The sequence below is a fragment of the Macrobrachium nipponense genome, chromosome 26, assembly GCF_015104395.2.
Source record: "Macrobrachium nipponense isolate FS-2020 chromosome 26, ASM1510439v2, whole genome shotgun sequence".
Lineage (NCBI taxonomy): Eukaryota > Metazoa > Arthropoda > Malacostraca > Decapoda > Palaemonidae > Macrobrachium > Macrobrachium nipponense.
Window position 1 is genome coordinate 32695319 of NC_087215.1, and position 22543 is coordinate 32717861.

The 22543-nt window shown below is 42.0% G+C and overlaps 1 protein-coding gene across 1 annotated transcript in view; it reads right to left on the reverse strand.

Annotated features, from left to right (window-relative positions):
* Positions 1–22543, reverse strand: part of LOC135200161 (neuralized-like protein 4) — a 304677-nt gene that overhangs the window by 211049 nt on the left and 71085 nt on the right. Inside the window, exons 4-5 of the mRNA XM_064228519.1 lie at positions 978–1116; positions 1–63 (exon numbers count right to left, since the gene is read on the reverse strand). The exon at positions 1–63 is cut by the window's left edge and continues 698 nt beyond it. Coding sequence (XP_064084589.1) covers positions 1–63; positions 978–1116 — 202 coding nt within the window. The remainder of the gene's footprint in view (positions 64–977; positions 1117–22543) is intronic.

The following is a 22543-nucleotide window of genomic DNA, read 5'->3' on the forward strand; positions in this document are numbered from 1 at the left end:
AATCTAAAATATTGGAATCCCTCATCGATGACACTTCGCTGATGGAATCTTCATCAAGCGTATCTGGAAAGAGGCATGTCATATCTTTATCTACTGTGAGTGAAAAGACAATGATAGATAATAATAAAGAAAATTAACAGTTTAGCCAATGAACAATTAACAAATAAAAAACTAATTAAAATAAAACAGCAGCAGAAAGCAATGCCACTGGGGCAAAAGGGGCATGGCACGGACCTTTTACTACTAACCTAACTGAAATCTCAAAAATTAAGATTGTTTGAACAATCTGATATTGAGTGATAAGTAATTAATTCAAACAGTTATGGAAGAAATAGGATAAGGATAATCACAAAGACAAAGAGAACCATAGGTAAAGGGTGTAGGTAGATTTCAGACATAAATGCCCAAGATAAATGACAATGGTGAGAACTCATTTCATGTCTAACCCAGACAAAGTAAACACTAAAAACATAATAATACTGATAATGAAGACTGACCACAATATGCCATACAAACCATACTGTAAGGATTACCCCCTACAAGGATATCCATTTCTTATAACATTAGTACATTCACTTTTCAGCATAAACTTCATTATACACAAAAACATTTAAATTAAAGTAAACAAGGAAACACTTTGCATTCTCATAATTTTTGCTTAAAATTTACTCTGATTTACTTTACTTTTCACAGTGGGATGCTTTTATTTGAACTTGCAAAAGTTAAGAGGTATTTCTGAACTTGTTCAATACGAATGTGTGCACATTTGTGATTATCAGTTAGCCCTAAGAACATAACTTATGCTTCATGGACATTTTAATTTTTTCTTTTCAGTTCTTATGTCATTTTGGTTGTAGAACCTGATGGGTTTAGTTGAATAGGTTGTGATTTGGAGACATTCTGTATTCAAATTCCATAATGAAGTGCTCTAAAAATTAAAAGGATTATTAAGCTTAAGAAATAAGTGCTGTACTCACTTGAATCTGGAGTTGATGGTGCTGTGAGTGTTACTTGTGCACACTTTCCATACATATCTACCACAGCATACAAGATCTGGGGCAAATTCCCTGCAGCAACACCTTGGCATTCTCCATTGACGTAAAACTTGAGATCACCCTATAATACAAGTACCAATGATGAAAATTCTAAAAAGTTTACAAGAACTAAAAACAAGCTTACTGATTCTTAAATAGGGATGTTAAAGTATATAAATCAAGCTTATGAAAGCCCAAGTATAAAATCTCCTGTCATATGAATATTCTTAAACAGCATTAAAAATCTGCCTTACCACAAAATACTGTAGATCAAACACCCTGTATAGTACTACTACTTCAGTGAACCCCCATTTTCGCTTTCTCAAGATTTGCGGACTCACCTATTCGCAGATTTTTTCTGTTGAGCCTCTATAAATTATTCGTGAAAAATTCGGAAATGTGTGGCCTTTTCTTTCGATAAACATTCACTAATTACTGTATTTTGAGGTTACATTCTTGACTAAAATCACAGTTTTTAAACATAAATTGTATTTTTCCTATATACAAACCTGAGGTCTTTTACATTAGAAATTGCTTAGTGTGAAGCTGAAACACAGCCATTATAACTTTTGAACAAGGTGGTTAGGCACTAACTACCGTCTGGCAGGCGGGGGAGACCCGCCTGCCTGGATGTAAACATTCCACTTTGCCTTTTGGCCTAGGTTTCATATTGAGGGGTGGCATGAGGTTGTGGCAGAATCACAAGCTAAGCAAGACCTACCCACATTTACATTAATTGATCCTGGATGACAAATTCCCTCCCACCCCCTCCCCCCCCGCCACACTTTCCCTTTAAAATGATTTAATTATCATCAGGACACCTGGTTCAGCAAGGCAAAAAAAAAAAACTCAAAAACATGTACTCACCAGGAAACTTGACACAGTCAGGGCAAGAAGCTGTACTTTCAACGTGGTATGGCCATCGAAAAAAAACTCCAGAAGCAATCCAAAGTGCCACACCAACAAACTCAACAACACCAACACTGTCACCACAAACCGCTCATCCAACACAAAAAAAAAAGAAGCCAAACAAGCACCAAGACTACACACCAATTCACAAACATCAGACACAACAAATTGCTCACCAACTCAACAACCACAGACGGACACAAGCACGACAGAACTCGATTACTCAAAACTTATGTGAAACAGACAACTGCACTGACTGACTACGTCTCACTCCGAATGCCTTCTTTGACTGCCTGCTTCTGACTGAGCCACTCAATGAGCCAACACGCCCGCCAAACAAGCAGTTCACTCGTCAACCACCCATTCATCATTCACACCCTCTCTCTCTCAAGCTCTCCCTCTATCTCTCTCTCAAAAAAAAAATAAATAAAAATAAAAACACACACACACTCTTTCTCCATACTCTCTTAACAATAATAATAAACATATAGATCCAATATAATAAATACGCAAAACATTCAAAACCCTTCCTATCGCTTCCGACGAACGCAAACAACCCAACAAGGCAACAGTTAAAACAACCCGCCCCCCTCTCTCTCTCTCTCTCTCTCTCTCTCTCTCTCTCTCTCTCTCTCTCTCTCACACAAAAGCAACCCTTGTGAATGTTATCAAATGAAACCAATTCATTAATCCCCCATAAGGTGGGCCTAATGTGTAAAGGACCTCGGGTTTTTATAGTTAGGAAAAATGCAATTTACTTTTAAAAATTCTGATTTGTTCCTACACAATATACAAATCCTCATCCTTTACATTAGGAAGACTCACTAGTTGGAGGGAGGAATCTAAGTGAGTCTCTTGAAGTGACTGGAGTTCTGCACACCTGGGCTATTCCTCCTGGTTGAAAGAGTGAGGAGGAGTGCCCTGCCTCTGATAAATTGATCGGACTAGTATTAGAACTGCAAGATCAAGAGTCAGACTTCTGGACCTTTTCGAGTGAGTGAGGAATCGTATCTCATAAGAAAAAAGGCTGGGAAGAATATAAAGAGTTGAAGGCATTAAGCAGATCCGAAAAAAGTCTCCCTTATTGCCAGTCTCCTTCCTCCCCTTGCTAGAGAAAGGAGCAGGATTGCTTCTATGATTCTAACAAGAATAATAGAAAGGAAGCTTGAAGTGGTGACTTACTGCATCGAACACCAGTCCAGCAAGTGTAGGTTAGACTCCTATTCTCAGCCCAAAGGAAGAGAAGTAGAAGAACGAGGAAGGAGGAGGAGGAGGAGGATAGGCCAGTCACTCAAATCCTTCTACCTCTAGAACTGCACACCTTAGACAGGATGCAACTTGTCCTCTTAAAGGAGCCGGGTAAGAAAACACATCTTATTAAGCATCCACCACAGGTCCAAGGAAAAATGTTTCCAAGGACTTATGGGCAAATATCCAAAGGAAGTAAGATATAAATGTGGTCCTAATGAGACCCCATCTATCTTCCAGTACAAAATATTCTTTGGAATGTGAAAGGACTAAGCCACTGACACAATGAGCTCTCAAGGAAGGCACACAGGAGACGTCGACGGCAGCTTCAGAGAACCTTTACGGGAGACGTCGACCCCAACTTAAGAAAATCTTCTCTCTATCTTGCAAAACTAGGAGAGAGACATGTCCTTAGACACTTCTCCCTTGGCAAGTCAGTATTGGAGAAAGGTTGTTGACTTCCATGTCAAGGATGTCGAGTCTTCCGAAGGTACAGCAACACGACAATGTAATGATTAATCTGGATCATAAATTACAAGGTCTAAGGTGGAGGGTATCATGAAGAATTTGAACCTGTCAACAGATTCCAAATGATTTGGAGTTTATTACAATATTCGAGAGGAGTCGAGACATTAATACCAGCCTTTTGAAAGGTGATATTGAAAAAGACTGTGCCAATCGTCTATCCTCTTCGCCTATGCCGAGAGAGATGAGATGCGATCTTGAAAAACAAAACTGTGATGTGATGATTCTCGCAATGGCGTGTGCACCCTAAGCAAGAGTCAGTGCCATCTGTGATGTCAAGACAGATAGACATTTCTCAAGAGCAGTTAAATCTTCGACTGAGGAGAAACAATATGTAATACTTTATGTGAATGACTAGGGCGAATATGGACCTACGTCTTTCACACAGTGAAGTAACTCGCGATTCTGACCAGAGAAAAAGTCCCGTCAATGACACCAACCAGGAAAAACGGCTCCAATCCATGGAATTCTACAAAGAACAGAAAGAGTATCCTAGCTACTTCCGTTGCTGTTTGGCAAAATAGCCTATGCTTGCAAGGAAAGCTGGATAGTCCTTCAGCCGTGAAGACACGGAGACTGTACTGCCTGAGGAAAGGCTCTTGTGTCACTGACACCAAAGGTTAGTTTCAGGGAGGAACTCCTCATGTTGGCAGGTCAGGTGACAGATGAAGTCTTCTGTCAATAATTTAGAGATGAAAAACTGTTGAGTTTGTCTGAAAAAGTAATTCTGAGTCATCACCGTGGCCCATGGGTCAGGTGCGATAGGGCAGAAGACCTACAGACTTCTGTTGTACTGGGGTAAACAGAAAGATGATAAGAAGTCTATTGAGACATATCTCTGTCTGAAGACTCTCGAAAAGGCATGTGCAGAGCACAAGACAGGAACTATAAACAAAAGTCAAATGCTGCCCAGAGACCTTAGGTCTCTGTGATGGCCTGACAGAGAGGATCGTCATTAGTGTAGTTACCCTCGGCTCAAATCCTGCAACTCTCTGGGGGCCCGAAAGGATGCCTTGAGCTTCAGGATATTGATGAGGAGGTACTTATTGTTTCGGTCACACACCTGAAGACAATGGTCCTACAGGTATACTATATCTATTCCTTGGTCAGTGCATCTGATAACTAGGCATGTTGTGAGGAGAATACACAAATATATTCAAAGGCTCCTGTTGATCAAACACCAGCCTAATTCCTTGTCATTCAAAGAGGGGAAAAAGAATTAAGAACTGGAAGCAGACCACCTTCATTCTCTAATGAAGAGAGCAAAGGTGAAACTGTCCTGGAGGGAGGTTTCTATGGCGACAACAGGATACCGAAGACGACTAGCTCTTAGCCAAATTGGATGTTCCCGAAATGAAAACACAGGAGAGGAGGAAGTTCTATGGAAGAAGGCTGAGACCTGGAAGGAAGCAGGTGCTTATTCTGAGTCTAGACTCAACAGACACCTCATCTTTCAAGTACCAGCAGTAGGATAACGCCTGCACAAGAATTCTTCTATGTTCTTCCTTCTTCCCAATTAGAAATTAGGTTGAAAGAGAAATACGTATGTGCACTTTCTCAGAAGAGAACGAAGGCTGCTATTTCACAACTGTCCTTTGCAGTCTGAGACAAAGCAAATGCCTTGGCACATTCCCTGACTGCTGCGGCATCCATCACTCCACAAGAGAGAGAGGCAGTTTGGAATGAAAGTTCAAACTTAAGGGTCAAGACGACCTTGAGACTTACAAACTGATGATCTGAATTAGAGGAATGTGCCTATTCTTAGCACCAGAATTGCCCACAGGTTGCTGACTGGTGCTGGATAAGGATGAAATCTCAAAAGGGACTGCCAGGAGGGAAACAATAGTGGCGTCCTCCAGGTTTGTAGTCTCTTGTTGCAAGAGGGATACCTTCCCGGCAACAAGAAACAGCATGAGACCCGAGATTGGTAAAGAGCAGCAGAAATTCTAAGGAATTGAAGGGCTCTGCGGGACTCCTGAATCTCATAAAACGGTCTCCTCTTGGCTTCCTAAGAAACCGAGACGGGCACAGCGCCAGTCTTAGTTGCAGACTTCTAAACTGGGACAGAGAGCACGGCTTGAAGAGGTTGCGGCCTCAAGACTCCCAAAATGCAAGACTCCAAAGGGGAATGCGAATCGGTTCCCGCCCTACGATCAGAAAGAGCCAATGAGAGAATCATGCCTCCCTAAGAGAGGCAGTCCAGTAGGACTTCTTAGGGGAATTCTCTCACTGCTTCTCAAGGTGTTTGGTCAAGATCGAGACACCAAGGGCTCCGTCAGAGGGCGAGCACAGCCCTCGAGACTCTCGAAACATGAGACTCCAGAAGAGAATGCAAATCAGATTCCCCCTACAAGCAGGAGGAGTCAAGAGAGGACCCTGCCTCCCCGAAGAGAAGCAGTACCTTAGCACTCTGGTGGGACTTCTTAAGGGAATCTCCTCGCTACTTCTCCAGGTGCTTGGCTGAGACCGAGGCACAAAGTGCTCATTCAGAGACTGAAGCACTAGACCGGGCCCTGGCAAAGTACTGGCAGGGAGAGCCGGGACACTTGCATGTCCTGGCTCTTTCTCTCGCCCTGTGCTTGAACCAGGACGGTGAGAGGTCTCTCTGACACTAGTTCAAGATGCTTGAAACTCCATAGAAAATCGAGCACTCAGAGGCCTCAGCTAGGCTGAGACCAAGACAAAGTACCAGTCTGCTTATAGCAGACTTCAAATAACTGGCTGCGAGAGCGCAAACCGAAGTCTTTTAGCCCGATGGCCCCGCGAAAACACAAGACCCTCCAGGTATGCAATTCGGTTCCCGAGCCCGAAGGCTGGGAAGAGCTGACAAGAGAATCCACTACTTCCTCCAAAGGAGGCAGCTCCTTAGGACATATAAGTAACTTCTTGGGGGGAGGGGGGGGGCCCTTATTCTTCCTCGACCGATGAGCCTTTGAAGAAGAAGGGGAGAAGGCAGCAGAAGATATAGGCAAGGATAAGTTTGAAGAAGGTATTCATCTCACAGGACTTCCTCCTCAAAATCCTCTCCAACATCTACAACAGGTGTCACAACAGGAGTGACCAGAGCAGCTGTGACAGGAGAACATACAGGAGCAGCCCGACCAACAATAAATACAGGAACATCAGTAACAGCAACAGGAGCAATCAGGGCAGCTGGGGCAAGAGGCACAGCAGGAGCTGCCCTGTGACTGGGCACCAGGGGAACAGGAGCAACGAAGACAGGAGGCAAAGCAGGAGCAGGTAGACTACAGGCACAACAAGGCAGTGCCACATCAAACAGGAGTGCCAAAGTTGAAAATCTGAAAGGAAAGGAAAACCAACAATGACAATTCAGTCACCTACCGCTGTGCCTGAGACCCAGACACAGTACCAGTCTTAGAAGTGGACTTCAAATAACTGGCTGCGGGAGCGCAAACCAAAGTCAGTGTGTCCGATGGCCCCCGAAAACACAAGACATTGCGGGTGAGCTGATTAACAGCTCTCCTAGGGCTGGCCCGAAGGATTAGATATTTTTACGTGACTAGGAACCAATTGGTTACCTAGCAACGGGACCTACAGCTTATTGTGGGATCCGAACCACATTGTATCAAGAAATGAATTTTTATCACCAGAAATAAATTCCTCTGTTTCTGCGTTGGGCAGCTCCTTAGAACATAAAGTAACTTCTTGGGGGGAGGGGGAGGAGCCTTATTCTTCCTCGACCGATGAGCCTTGGAAGAAGGGGAGAAGGCAGCAGAAGATACAGGCGAGGATAAGTTTGAAGAAGGTTTTCATAACGCAAGAATTCCTCCTCAAACTCCTCTCCAACATCTACTACAGGAGTTGTAACAAGAGTGACCAGAGCAGCGGTGGCAGGAGAACATACAGGAGCAGCCTGACCAACTATCTGGGGCAGGAGGCACAGCAGGAGCTGCCCTGTGACTGGGCACCAGGGAAACAGGAGCAACAAAGACAGGAGGCAAGGCAGGAGGAGGTAGACTACAGGCACAACAAGGCAGTGCCACATCAGACAGGAGTGCCAAAGTTGAAAATCCTAAAGGAAAGGAAAACTAACAATAACAATTCAGTCATCTACTGCTGTGCCTACGTTGCCCTCCCCCATCCCCATCCCTCCCACCATTTTGCCTGAGAAGTGAGTGAAGAGGGCAAAGCAGAGAACCATCCCGAAGGAGCAAACACTAAGGAAAGATTACCAGGAAAGAGAAACAAAAACGAAGGGGAGGCTAAAAACGACGCCATCAGAAGCGAACAACTCCGACGACACTTGGCAACCTCGCTCCAAAGTTTCCTCCAGGAAATCCTCCAACAGCACAAGCAGCAAGAACAACACCCAAAAATAATTATAAAAGATATATACTGTCGCACCCTCACAAGCAGAAGGTGTGAGGAAGTGTATATATGAAATATATGAAAAAAAGTTACAAAAGAAAAGATCCCACCGGGGGAATCTAGTTTACCAACAATCAGGAAAAAACTCACGAAAACACATCTGCATGCAAGCGGGTCTCTCTGCCCATTGGATGATAATTAATGCCTAACTACCTTGTTCAAGAGTGTTAACGGCCGTGTTCCTGCTTCACCATTAGCAATTCCTATGTAAATGACCAAGGGTTTGTATATTGTGTAGGAACAATACATTTTTATGATACAAAATTATTTAATAATTTCAGATATTAATATTGATTACGGTAATACTGTATTAAGCTTAATAAGATCAATTCATTAACCCTTAAACGCCGAAGCGGTAAAAATCAAAACCTCTCCCGAATGCCGGGGCCGGTTTGGAGTGAGCACGGAAGCGAAAAAAATAATTTTTTCAAAAAATCACAGCGCGCTTAGTTTTGAAGGTTAAGAGTTCATTTTTGGCTCCTTTTTTTGTCATTGCCTGAAGTTTAGTATGCTACCATCAGAAATGATAAACATTATCATTATCATATATAAATAATGCGATATATGATAGCGCAAAAACAAAATTTCATATATAATTGTATTCAAATCGCACTGTGTGCAAAACAGTTAAATGTAACAAGTTACTTTTTTTTCGTTGTAATGTAAACTAAATTGCGATCTTTTTGGTATATAACACATTGTAAAACGATAAAAGCAACACAGAGAAAATATTATCACAAAATGATGCATGAATTCGTAACGCGTGGACGTAAAAAAATATATTTTTTTTAAATTCACCATAAATCTAAATATTGTTATAGAGACTTCGAATTTGTTTCAAGATGAAGTTAAATGATGGAATATTGCGATACTGTAAGAGTTTTAGCTTACAATTGCAGTTTTCTACCATTTCGGACGAGTTGAAGTTGACCAAATGTCGAAATTTTTTTTATATTTTTTATTTTTTAATATGCAATTATTTCGGAAATTAGAAAAGCTACAACCTCCAAACATATTTTTCCTTTTATTCTACATGAAATTGCGCACATTTCATATATAAACTCTATGAAATGCCTAATATGAAACGGAGCAAATCTTTCCGAGAATGCGATGTACGCAATTCGGAGATTTATGCGGAGAATCCGCGCGCGGAGGGGGGGAAGGAAAGTTTTTTTCATAAATTCACCATAAATCGAAATATTGTGCTAGAGACTTCCAATTTGTTGCAAAACTGAAGGTAAATGATTGAATATTACTAAAAATATAAGAGTTTTAGCTTACAATTGCGTTTTCGACCATTTCAGTAGAGTCAAAAATTGACCGAAGGTTGAAAATTTGTCACTTATCATTTTTTATATGAAAATATTTCAAAACTGATAAAAGCTACACCCATGGTTGTTTTTAGTTGTATTGTGCATGAAATTGCGCACATTTCCATATATAAAACTTTATGTAACGGCTAATTTTAAAATGGTGCAAACATTACCACAATCACATGTATGATTTTTTTCGGAAGAGTTACCGCGCGGACGTAAGGAAATTTTTTTTTTTTCATAAATTCTCCATAAATCGAAATATTGTGCTAAAGACTTCCAATTTGTTGCAAAATTAGGTAAATAGTTGAATATACTACAATATCAGCGTTTTTTGACCATTCGGTAGAGTCAAAGTTTGACCGAAGGTTGAAATTTTGGCACTTATGCGTTATTTATATGGAAATATTTCAAACTGATAAAAGCTACAATCATGAGTATTTTTTTTGTTGTATTCTAAATGAAATTGCGCACATTTTCATATATAATACTTCATGTAACGGATAATTTAAAACGGTGCAAAAATTATGTCAAAGTGACGAAATAATTTTTGAGATGTGTCACTGATACTTTTTAGTGCGATAAGAAAGAAATTCGCGCTTGCACGCCTGCGTAATGACTGTAAACAAAACAACGCCTTGATCCGTGAACTTCCAGCATCCCCCAAGGCGCGTGATTCAAAAGTTTTCGGCTGGTAGGCCTATAAGTATTTTTCCGCGAATTTTTAAACAAACTTTTTTGAGTCGACGTATGGTACGTCCATTCGGCATACGGGAGACATTTTGACTCGACGTTTAATACGTCCATTCGGCGTTTAAGGGTTAAAGAAAATGCAGTTTTCCCCCATACTCGTGGGGGATGGGTACTAGACACCCACAAGAATAGCTCGAACTCCCCTCTAAAAATGCTTATACTATCTGCCTATCTTGAAAGTCAAATACCAAATATATACTTAAAGTATCATCGTACATCAAATATACCATTGAATTGGTATTATTAATATCATTTCAAAATCATCTGAAAGATTTTACCATTAGAAATATATGAACAGACAATAACAGAGAGAGAGAGAGAGAGAGAGATATATATATATATAAAAGAAGGAATGGAAACACCAAATGTATACCTTATGTAACATCCTACATCAAATTTACCTTAAGAGGGCTGGCCAGAACCCCTAAATATGGGGGTATAGGGCAAAAAATGCAAAGCCATGAAAAAATTCATGGAGCTTCATATGGCAATTGAGAATACGTATAAAAAACAAAATATTTTTTTGTCAAAATTCCCTTCTTACTTTCGTAGTTACAGGGTAATTATAAACATAACTCAATAAGCCTAAAACATTCATCCGTACAAGAAAATGCAAATATTTCTTCTGTTATCGTAAATTTTTGATAATTATTGTCAAAGAAATTGTGAGAAATGGCATCTGTAGAGATTCCGTGGGTCGCAGAGGGGAGTATCAAGTTCAACCATGATCAGTTCAGTGCGAGCACAGACTTCAAGTAGTCTACACGTTCGAGTTCACCTCTGACATTCGCTTGCTTTTTACATATGCTTATCTATGTTTCGGCAAGAATTTCATCATTGCCAATGAGGAAAGACAAGGAAAACATTCGCTAAACATAAAGACAAAGAAAATTCGCTCTAATATGATTACAGATATCATAATATATGCGATATTAGCCATAGTTAGTGAAGAGAGAGAGAGGGAGGGTTGCGTAGTAAGTAAACGCCCCCCTCTTGCCTGAAGTACACGTCACACTGTCCCCCAGGCTACTATCTTTGAGCAAAGGGATCTTAATTTATGATAAATAACATAGTTTTGGTTTATTAATACCCAAAATGGAATATGAAATTCATAATAATCATGATTTACTAACCATTTGTCTTTGTAAAAAGTGAGTACAACTTTGAATTTCACCTCTTGACATTCTCTTGCGTTTAAGTTGTTTATTTTGTTTTGCAGAATTTCATCATGCCAAACGGAAAATACTAGAAAAACATCTAGGAACATACAGAAGAAGAAAAATTCGCTGTAATAAGCCGAGTTAGTGAAGGGTGAGAGAGAGAGTTACGTAGGAAGGAGTGCCCCGTCTTGCCTGACGCAAAGGAATCATAATTTATGATTAAATTATGATAAATAAAATAGTTTTGGTTTATTAATGCACAAAAAGAAATCTACATTCATAATTAACCATATTTATTAACATTGTCGTTATAAAAAATACGAAGAAAACTTTGAACGCCCCGTATCTCAAAAATATAGTTACTATTGACCTTCAAAATCTATCTTCTCACTTAGTTTTTTAAAGCTTATAACATTGGAATTGGTATATAAATCAGAAAGATTTATAGAACATCAAATGAAGCCCTTTTTTCCAATTTTTGTTTTCGTCTTTTTATCAATTTTGTTTTTCCTAATTTATAGGGTTTGGATTTTTTTTTAACATAATGAAAAATTCATATCTAGCAAAAAGGACTTTTAGAAAAAAAAAAACTCCTCATTTGATTGGAGGTCTACATCAGGTCTATATATGGTAGTAATCCCAGGTCTTAATATTAAATATCAAGGGAGAGATAGAATTTGAAAATGGTTATTTTTCGGGATAAATCGCCCTGGCATCACAAAACCGAAGGTCAGAGGCAAAAATCATATGCGGTTTGGAGATGTCCCAAGTCACCTATTAAGTGGTATGAATATCAAAAGTACTGTCCCCTTAAAGAATGGCATTAGCCGGCCGGCCCCCTTAAATTATTATCATATTACTGTATTAATCTTAGAGACTGTATTGATATAATTTCAAAGTAATCTTAAACATTAGTATCCTTAAAGGTGCATACGTACATACATATGTACTTCTAACACTTGCAGCCAAGAGTTACCACTATAACATACGTATCTTGTGGAGTAGCGAGAGAGAGAGAGAGAGAGAGAGGAGAGAGAGAGAGAGAGAGAGAGAGTTGTCCTTACGGTATTTAAAAGTGAAATGGAAAGATTATTGTATTTAAAAATACTCACATATGAATGTTTTGTAATTAACAGTTTAGTTCAGTATTATTATTATACATATTATATTATTCTTGGGAAAATATTAATAATAAACTTTATTATATACATGTGCCATAAAAATGATCTCATCTCTCAGTAATAGAGAGAGAGAAATTGCATAAAAACCATTAAAGTCTTTAACCATTATATGGCACTGCTCCCCTCCCCTGTCACATTACTTGACATATTTGACAGCCTCCCAAGTCCGAGCTTCTCTGGAGTTGAGAGAAGGTAGGGAAATGGATAACTACAAAGAAAGAGAGGATGGGAAAATTTTCATTTGAAATTACAGTTTATTATTATTATTATTTGAAATATTAATAAACACTACATCTACCATAAAAATTCTCTCATCTCAGTAAGAGAGAGGAGTTATCCTTACATAAGTGAAATGAAAAGGTTATTTCTGGGCTCAGCTCGTGTCGGCCTATGAAAGGATCCTTAAATATCCTTCTTTCTAGTAAAATTAATCTAAAATTACCAGAGAAAAACAAAATTAAGAAAATGTCAGTAAAAACTGACTCGCTCACTCTTAAAAAGAAGTGTCGGTATTGCAATAGGGGCGGAGTGGGAACACTACCACGAGACATTCAACCAATTAGACCTTCCCAATCAGAGTCCCACAAGAGAGAGCTGATACCACGTGGGCGATGCGGAACCCGCTACTTGACTACTACTAGAGACGCCACGGACAGCAGCGCCCCTAGCGGTCATCCTATTATTACGCAGCGTTCGTACATTTTCTTGCTTGTGCTCTTTTCTCGGGATTTATCTCATCATCCGTCAGGAACGTGCTGCCATCGCAACGGCTAAAGTTAAGTGCCTCATAAGTAGTGTTTTACTGTATTTTTTAGTCTTCCAGGAACCAGTATTTTCCTTCTAATAGGTCATATACGGTTTTTCCCCGTGGTCGACTCGTGGCGGCGCCCATGCTGCCTCATAAGAATTCCCGGTCTTCCATACTGGACTTCTTATACTTATGGCTTACTATATCACGTTATCGTTTTTTACATCGAGTTTTAGCTAGGTTAGCCCCTTTTACCTTTTCTCTCTTAGTTTGGTATTTATTTAGGGCTCTGTGTCCAGCCCAGCATCCCGGCTCTTGCTCTTCATGGCGTCTATCGCTGGCTCCGAGTAGGCTTCTGTTCCTCGGAACAGTTTGCCTCCTCCTGGGCTTCTTTTTTTCTTCTTCTGAAAGTGGTCTTTCCATCTTTGTTACGATGTAAATTTAGTTTCTATTTAGGGTGTTAGGCTAGCCTAGGTGCATGTTCCCATGTATTGGTACAGCCTGGTTCACGTGGCCCTTCCACGGTTGTGTTGCTATCGCGGCTTAGGCCTACTTGCGGTCACGTTTTGCCATCGCACCTTACCCTTCCCCTTCCCTCCCTACCAGGTATAGGGAGGCGTCTGGGGGACCCCTTGGTTGCCATGACAATCAGTTGCCTTCCTCCCTCCCTCTCTGAGGATGGCCCAGGGGTTCTCCCCCAGCGGGGGGTAATGGGCGACCACTCATAGGGTACCGGGTCACCGAGCGGGTAGTTGTTGGGACGGGGAGGAGTAGCCACCCCCCCCCTTCTCTCTCTCCCGCCGTGTTTACGCCGAGACCCTCCCCCCCCCTTCCCCAGTTGCTCAGCCCCCCCCCCCACCTTCCCTCTCTGTAACGAAACGGAGCCTTCCGCCGCAGGCCGGGGCACCTTTGGTTTATAGCTTACTGGCTCCGCCAGCGGGCGGTCGGGGTGGTCACTATAGTGGTCGATTGCTTCCTACTATATCCTTGCATCTCTCCCCCCCGCTACGGAGGGAGCTTGCTTCTTACCCGGGCACTCTCTAGTAGACGGGAGGGGAAAGGTTTGATAATTTATTTGTTATTTTTAAGGATATACCCTAGTTTACGATGATTCTCTATAATTTTATTTATTTTATATGTATACCATCTCCGCCGTTATCCGTCGTGTTTCATTTCACCACCACACCTGGTTGGATTCTATCTCTTGTCTCGGCGTAGCCTAGGACAACCAACCATATTACTACCACACGTATTATGGCGTGGGCTCTGGTTTATCTAACTTTCCTCGCTCCGGCACCAGCGGAGCAACTGTTTAGGCTGTAAGTGTTCCTCCGATACTTATGTATCTTTCCACTACAGGCTACCAACTGTCAGTGTTCCTTGATGCAATGCGACGTTGTACGACCCCTGCGCCCCACGATGAGTGCAGGTCTCACGCTCCGTGTGGCCACGCCTTACACGATATGATCGTTCTGGCAGCACCCGGAAGCCTGCGCCATCTTTGGTTACGACCTGGCCAGTCAGCTGGTGCGGGGGTAAGTCGATTATCGACTTTTTTTATCGTGTTACTAACAACTCTTAGAACATACGTTTGTTAACCCCGTCCCACCAATTAGAAGCTCATTTCGCCTTTCTTTCAGTGCTGCTGTGTGAGGGAGGGTCGCTCTAGCACCTGAAAGCGTGGGTGGGGCGGTCTTCGGGAAGAACGCCGCCAAGGCCAGCCTTACATTTTAGACAAGAACGCTGGCCGTCAGATCTTCCCTGGTGGCAAGTCAACAGGGATGGTTTGACCCCATATCCGCAGCCCCTCTCATAGCCTCCATCCAGCCAGGAGATGCAGCAGTCTTTTCGGGTCGTGGCCACACAGAGTCGGTGTCCGGACTGTCGCCAACCTTGACCTTAACATTGAGCTATGGCGGTAGGTGCTGAGGATTTGTTGGTGGGTAGGTGTGTCGGGTGCCCAAGGTCTTTCCTTGGGCGCTCCTGGAGCTTCTCCTGTCCCTTCTTCTACTGCTTCTTTCCAAGGCTTTGTGTGGGATCTGAGATCCCTACCCGCTCTCCCGCTCTCTCTGTACCCCCAAAGGTGAAGGGACAGAGAGAACCGAAGACCCTAGTTAAGACGACTTCTAAAAAGTCTTCGTCGTCTTCTTCAGCTAAGAAGTCTTCGACTTCCTATGCTGACGCGGTGAAGGCCAAGCCGAGCTCTTCATACTCAAAGAGCTCTAGAAGCAAGTTCTTCTAAGGAGAAGGCTCGCGCTCCCGCCGAGCCAATGCCTTCTCCGGCCTCCACCGCATCCACTCCGGTAACGCCGGTTGGAGTAGGGGGCGGGACCCCAGCACCTTGATCCCACTGCTTTCTCGCAGTGTGATGCAACAGGTGGGTGAGATGGTTTTGGCTCTCAAAGTCTCCGCCCTAGGAACAAATGTTCGAGCAGATGTTCGCACAACTGTCGAGCACTCTGTCTCAGCGGGCCAGTCCATCCAAGATCTCTCTAACAGAGTTAGAGAGAATGAGGACCGAGTAGCTGGGCTCTCTCAGGTCCCTCTTCCAGTCTCCCCCAGTAACAAGTGCTGGTATTTTCCAGCTTCCACCAATAGTGAGTCCTACCAGCTTTCTCCATGGAGAACCATGGAGAGTGGGCCGCTTACGCCTCCGTTTAAGGATGGTATGATCTCTATCCCGGAGTGTGGAACTCGAAGGATTGAGGGACTTCGAGTTTTATCCTCCGGGATTGACGCAGCCTTTCATTGGCTATGCTAGGCTGACCGTAGCGGCGCTTACTAGGGAGGACAAGATCTCCCAGGGAGAACGTTTCTCTACAGTAGAGATCATGCTTCAACGCGAATGGGTTCACTGCCTTCTGGGACTGGGAGTGTACAAACACCAAGCTCCAGGCTTTCAAGAGTCCTTTCACTATTTTTGCGCGACGGAGGAGGAGGCTTCTCTTCCCGTTCGCCTACAAAAATAGTAGAAAACGAAACCTCTTTCAGGTCAGTCCTCAAGGTGGATGAGCCCATTGCCACAGCTAAGGGAGGCAGAGTCTACTTTCTCCCGCTCTTCCCAGCTTTTGGAGAATTGTGGGAGAACTTGCCAGCCCACGTTCACGCTTGGTAAGCTCACCGGACTGCGCCATGGACCAGTTCGGCGAAAAGCTCCCAAGCTGCCTGATTCTTGATTCAGCGGAGTTCGACGCTCAAACTAGGTTTGGCAGGTCCCTCAATTCGCTGATTATCAGAGATGGCTGCTCTCTCGTATGGCACGGAACCTTTGTTTTGAAGATTTTGGCCAAGTCCCAGCTTTCAGACGGTTCAGACAGATGCTTTCGACTTCTTCCAAGCTAGGAGGAATTTGCCGAAAGCACGTTCTGCGGAGTGCACTATTAGGCACGAACCTAATAGACTCCTGGCTTCCAGCATGTGGGGACGGGATCTCTTCCCAAAGTCCGCTGTAAAATGAGGTACCCACCACGAGGCTGCTAGGCTCCAACCAGAGAACCTTAGAGCTAGGGGGGTGGGGTATTTTCATCTAAGAGGAAGCAAGAATCCGTCCCCACTGCTGTAAGAAACAAAGAAGTCTGGTAAAAGGTTCCCAAACCTTACCAGAAACCCACCAGCAACAGCAGCAATTCGTTCAGGCCGTCCCCGGTTACCCAACAGGGACAACCTTCTACATCAAAGCAGACCAGCCCATCCTCCTGCTGTCTCCTCAGTCACAACCTCTTTCGACCTCCTACGCACTCTCGCCGGCCTTCAACCCTATGTGAGGTCAGGGCCTACCCCCCCTCCCTTTAATAGACAATCGAGAGGTATGGCGAGAGCTACTTTCGCCAGCGTGGCGCAGGGAGGGCGACAAGGAGTAAGCAGTTCAGAGGAGGGCGTGGTGGTCAACCCGCCCATCAACAATGAGGCTCCCCAGGTAGGAGGGAGGCTGTTCCTCTTCCGTCACAGGTGGGGGTTTCAGCAATTGGGCACAGAGCATAGTGTCCAAAGATTGGGTTGGAGTTTGTCACAAAGATCCCCCTCCAATCAAATCATTCCGCCAATACCATCAAAGGGAATTGACAGATTATGCGGAGGAACTCCTTCAGAAAGGAGCTATTGCGAGAGTCAAGCATCTAAAACTTTCAAGGTTGCTTATTCAGCTGCCAAAGAAAGGCTCAACAAAAAAGAGGGTAATCTTAGACTTGTCAAGCTAAACTCTTTCATTCGTTGCGACAAGTTCAAGATGCTTACCCTCTCGCAAGTAAGGACCTTACTTCCTCGTGGAGCCGTCACATCTCCATCGATCTTACGACGCATACTATCATATCCCTATAGCCAGACACTTCCGCCCATTCCTAGGATTCAGGCTAGGAAATCAGACATTCTCATTCAAAGTGATGCCTTCGTCTGAATGTAGCCCCCAGGGTATTCACGAAAATAGCAGAAGTAGTTGTGCAGCAATTGAGAGCTCAGGGGAATAATGATCGCAAGCATACCTCGACGATTGGTTGATCTGGCACCAAACAGTCGAGGAATGCCTCAAAGCCACCACCAAAAGGTAGTTCACTTTCTGGAACTTTATCTGGGTTTCCAGATAAACAAAACGAAATCCAGACTTACTCCGGAGGTCTCGTTTTCAGTGGCTAGGAATCCAATGGGATTTGTCTTCCACAATCTTGTCAATTCCAGTGGCCAAACTGAAGGAAATAGCAAAGTCTGTCAGACATTTTCCTCAAATGCAAGCAAACATCAAGGAGAAGCCAGAAAGAATCCTAGGGTCCCTTCAGTTTGCTTCGTGACAGATATCCTCCTGAAAGCAAGGCTAAAAGATATAAATCGAGTTTGGCGATCGAGAGCAAACGCCAAATCTCGAGAAAAGTTGTCAGTAATTCCACAGCCTCTTCGCAATTCAACTCCGTCCAGGTCAAAAAGTAAAGAAACTTAGCCAGCGGGTACCCCTTCAATATCCCCTTCCAGTGTTAACCATTCACACGGATGCCTCCCTGTCCGGGTGGGGGGGATATTCTCAGTTCAAACAGGTTCAGGGGACTTGGTCAGTTCAATTACGGCCAGCTCCACAAAATAAACGTTCTGGAAGCAATGGCAGTATTTCTTACTTGAAGAGACTGCTTCCCCCCCGAAAAAGTCTCATCTAAGACTAGTTTTTGGACAGTGCAGTGGTAGTTTCATTGCATCAAACAGAGGTAGGGCCAATCGAAGCATGTGAACCATGTCATGATACCATCTTTGCCCTAGCAAACAAACACAAATGGCATCTGTCCGCCACTCACCTGGCGGGGGGTAAGAATTTGATAGCAGACGCTTTGTCCCGGTCAGTCCTCTGGAATCAGAATGGTCCCTAGACGACGGGTCATCCGGTGGATAGCGGAGAGTGACCAGGTCTCCAAGTAGATCTCTTCGCCTCACAAGCGAACCACAAGCTCCCTTGCTATGTGGCCCCCAAACCTGGACCCTCCTGGCTTATGGCCACGGACCGCCCCTGTCGTTAGATTTTGGGATCAGTGGAGAAAAATTTATGCTTTTCCTCCAGTGAATGCTCCTCTTGAAAGTCTTGAGCAGCTGAGGACTTTCAAGGGAATAGTAGCTCTGATTGCACCCGGACTGGCCCAAGAGCAACTGGTATCCTCTACTCTGGAATTGGGTCTCCGACCTCAACGGATTCCATCCCAAGCTGTCACAATCATTACAAATGAGGACTGTGTTTCGCTTCCTCAGAATTCTTCAGACCCTAACTTTATGTACTTCATGAGTTTGCGGCTAATAAAAGGTGCTAACATTGATCCACAAAATATCCTCTTCCTGAATCAATAAGAGAGAGTCAACTATTAGACAATATGACTCAGCGTTAAAAATTAGCATCCTTCCTGAAAGAATCAAACACTACAACCAATGACAGTTAATTTAGCTATATCCTTTTTTCAGATCCTTGTTTGAAAAAAAGGTTTAGCAGCTAGCACTATTACTACTCATAAATCGGCTTTGAGAAGATCTTTCAGTTAGGTTTCCAGTTAGATCTGACCTGAATCTTATTTTCACGTCTATCCCTAAAGCTGTGCTAGACTTAGACCTTCTCAAAAGGCCTACTGCAGTTTTCATGTTTCTTAAATGATGTCCTCAAACTAGCTTCAGATACTGACAACTCGTCTTGTACATTCATAATGCTTCTTAGAAAGACATTATTCTTATTAAGCCTAGCTTCAGGAGCTAGAATTTCAGAACTGTCGGCTCTATCCAGAGATGCGGGTCATGTGGAATTCCTCCCCTCAGAGAAGTTCTGCTTGCTCCGGATCGTAGTTTTTTGGCTAAAAAATGAGGATCCTCTTGCAAGGTGGGCCCCTTGGAAAGTCATCCCACTTCCGCAAGACCCTTCTTTTCTCTGCCCAAGTATCAACTTAAGAGCCTTTCTATCTCGTACATCCTCAAGATCCTCAAGGTTCTCTCTCATGAGAGAAAAAAGGTGGTACTTTTGTCAGTAAAAGGTATTAGACAACAAATCCTTTACTTCATTTTAAACAAGCCAATCCTGATTCATTTCCAAAGCACATGACATCAGGGAGTAGCCACCCTCAATTAATTACTTTCAACATGTTATGAAAACTTTGAGGATCTTAGTATACTGGATGGAAATCTCCGACAGTCTTTTAAACGCATTATCTAAAGTCCTTGGAATCTTTAAAATTTTCTGCAGTAGCAGCGGGGGAAACATTGTTTCTCCTGATACTGTATAGTAGTCGTAATACAGATCCAGTCTCCTCTCTACCTCCCTCATCCAACATGCCTCACCCTATCGCCATGCTACTCGATATCCTAGCCTTAGCCGCTGAGATCATATTAGTGATTGTTCCTTATTTTTTTTTGCTAGGGACATCCCCCACTATGTACTGATAATGTACTTCAGTGTACTACCCTTATGCTAGGGTAGGGTACACAATGTGTTTGTATATTTTGTAATAAGTTATCTAAGTAAATCTATTTTGTTAAAAATTACACTTGCATTATTGTATTTACTATGTTTTACTGTAATTTTAAGTACTTACATACTACTTTCTTTTATGTCATTGTTTAGAATAAGTTAGCCTTAAGTACTTAGTTTATACTGTAACTGATTTACTTTATATTATATCCCTCATTTTACAACTGATTTTCATTTTGTCCTTTTTTCCCATCTTGTCTGTTTCTCTGGTACTCTTTCATAGGCCGACACGAGCTGAGCCCCAGAAAAGGGATTTTGACGAAGAAAAAAATCTATTTCTGGGGTGAGCTGTGTCGCCCTATGAAAAAAAAAAAAAAAAAAAAACCCACCCTGATTGATTGGCACCCCCCTGCAGGACAAGAGTTTTTTTAGTTAAGGATTACCGCTAGGGGCGCTGCTGTCCGTGGCGTCCTCTAGTAGTATAGTAAGCGGCCGCATCGCCTGTTGGTATCAGCTCTCTCTTGTGGGGATTTTTTTTTTTTTCCTTGATTGGAAGGTCTATTGGTGAATGTCTCGTGGTAGTGTTCCCACTCGCCCCTATTGCCATACCGACACTTCTTTTTAAGAGTGAGCGAGTCAGGTTTTACTGACATTTTCTTAATTTTGTTTTTTTTCTGTAAGTAATTTTAGATTAATTTTACCTAGAAAGAATGATATTAAGGATCCTTTCATAGGGCGACAGAGCCATCACCAGAAAATAGATTTTTCCATTCGTCAAATCCCTTTTTTATATCTTTTAAAACACTACCACATATGAATTTTGTAATTACAGTTATATTATTATTAACTAAAAATATCAATAAACATATTACATACTAGTACCATAAATATTCTTTCATCTCAGTAAGAGAGAGAGAGAGAGATGAGAGAGAGAGAGAGAGAGAGAGAGAGAGAGAGAGAGGAGAGAAAGTGTTATCTCTCTGTTCTCTCAGAAACGTTCATTTATGTACGTACACTTCTAACGCTTTCAGCGAGACATATCTTTAAGATATATCTTTAAGGGTACTAATGTTTAAGATGACTTTGTAATTATATGACTAATATGTAAAAGATTAATACTATGTACTATAGTAGGATAATGTTTTAAGGCCTATTTGATGCAAGATATTATTTAAGGTACACATTCTGTATTTGAATATTTGAACTTTCAAGATAGGCAGTTATAAGCATTATTAGAGGGGGTTTCTAGGTATATTCGCGGACTCCACTGTATATATAAAAAATTCATGACCACTGGTTCTTGTCTTGCTAAAGGCTCAAAACAATGCATAAATAACTTTAATTAGTTAAACATTCCTCCTAATTATTACAAAAGCTCCTCCTAGTATCAAGTGCTTAATAGATAACTTGAAAAAAATCCAAGCAATACCTGTGATGTCCTCATAACACCAACTCGGTCTCCTTCTACAAGTTTGTCGAGGTCGCACCCATATGCCTCGTGCAAGGAGCGTCCGTCGCGTAAAACTCCTTGCCCTAGCATAATCTGAAAAGTCAATTTTTATAAACTACCACCATTTACTCATTCAAATGATTGTGTAGCAGTATTTATCAAATGCCGTATTGCCGTGTAAAGACACCCCTATCTTAAACAATGATATTTTTGTGAAAAAAAAAAAAAAAAAAAAAAAAATAATTTTGCTGTTTTATTATACATTTATTTTAAGATATTTTATTTTAAAGTAATTTTGTAGGGAAAAATGCATGATTCTGTGCATGAAATACAATAATGTGAGAGTATACTGAAAAAAAGTATAGTCTTTGTTTGAAATTTACCATAAATAAACAACACTTGGCACTATGCTTTTGTTTACATCCATTCATTGCATACGGGTGACAGGCTAAATGCCAAAGTATCGCAAGCACTTTTTCATAAGTTTGTGATGATTAGACGGATAATTTGACTTTTCAATATTTTATTAAATATTAGTAACACAATTTACTTTAATAATAAGGCTTGTTTTTCAATGTTTTATCATTGGCAACAATTTTTGTGCCTACCCATTATGCTCGATGTAGGAAAGGCATAGTCTAGCCTATGGGGCTTGGTCTCCCATCCCTGATACGGCTGCATTGGACGCAGGGCAGTTTTTTCTTTATACATTTAACATATAAAAAAGTGTGTCTAATAATAGGTAAAACAGCACAAGAAAACAAAAAATTGGCTGAGCTTGATATCTTCAAGCTTCTGTACATAGTTCTAATTGACATCATATTAAGGCCATGTTCCTACAAACCAGAAAGAGCTAATTTTTAAACAGAATATGATATTGTCATGATACAATAAAGTTTTTATACATACTTACCTGG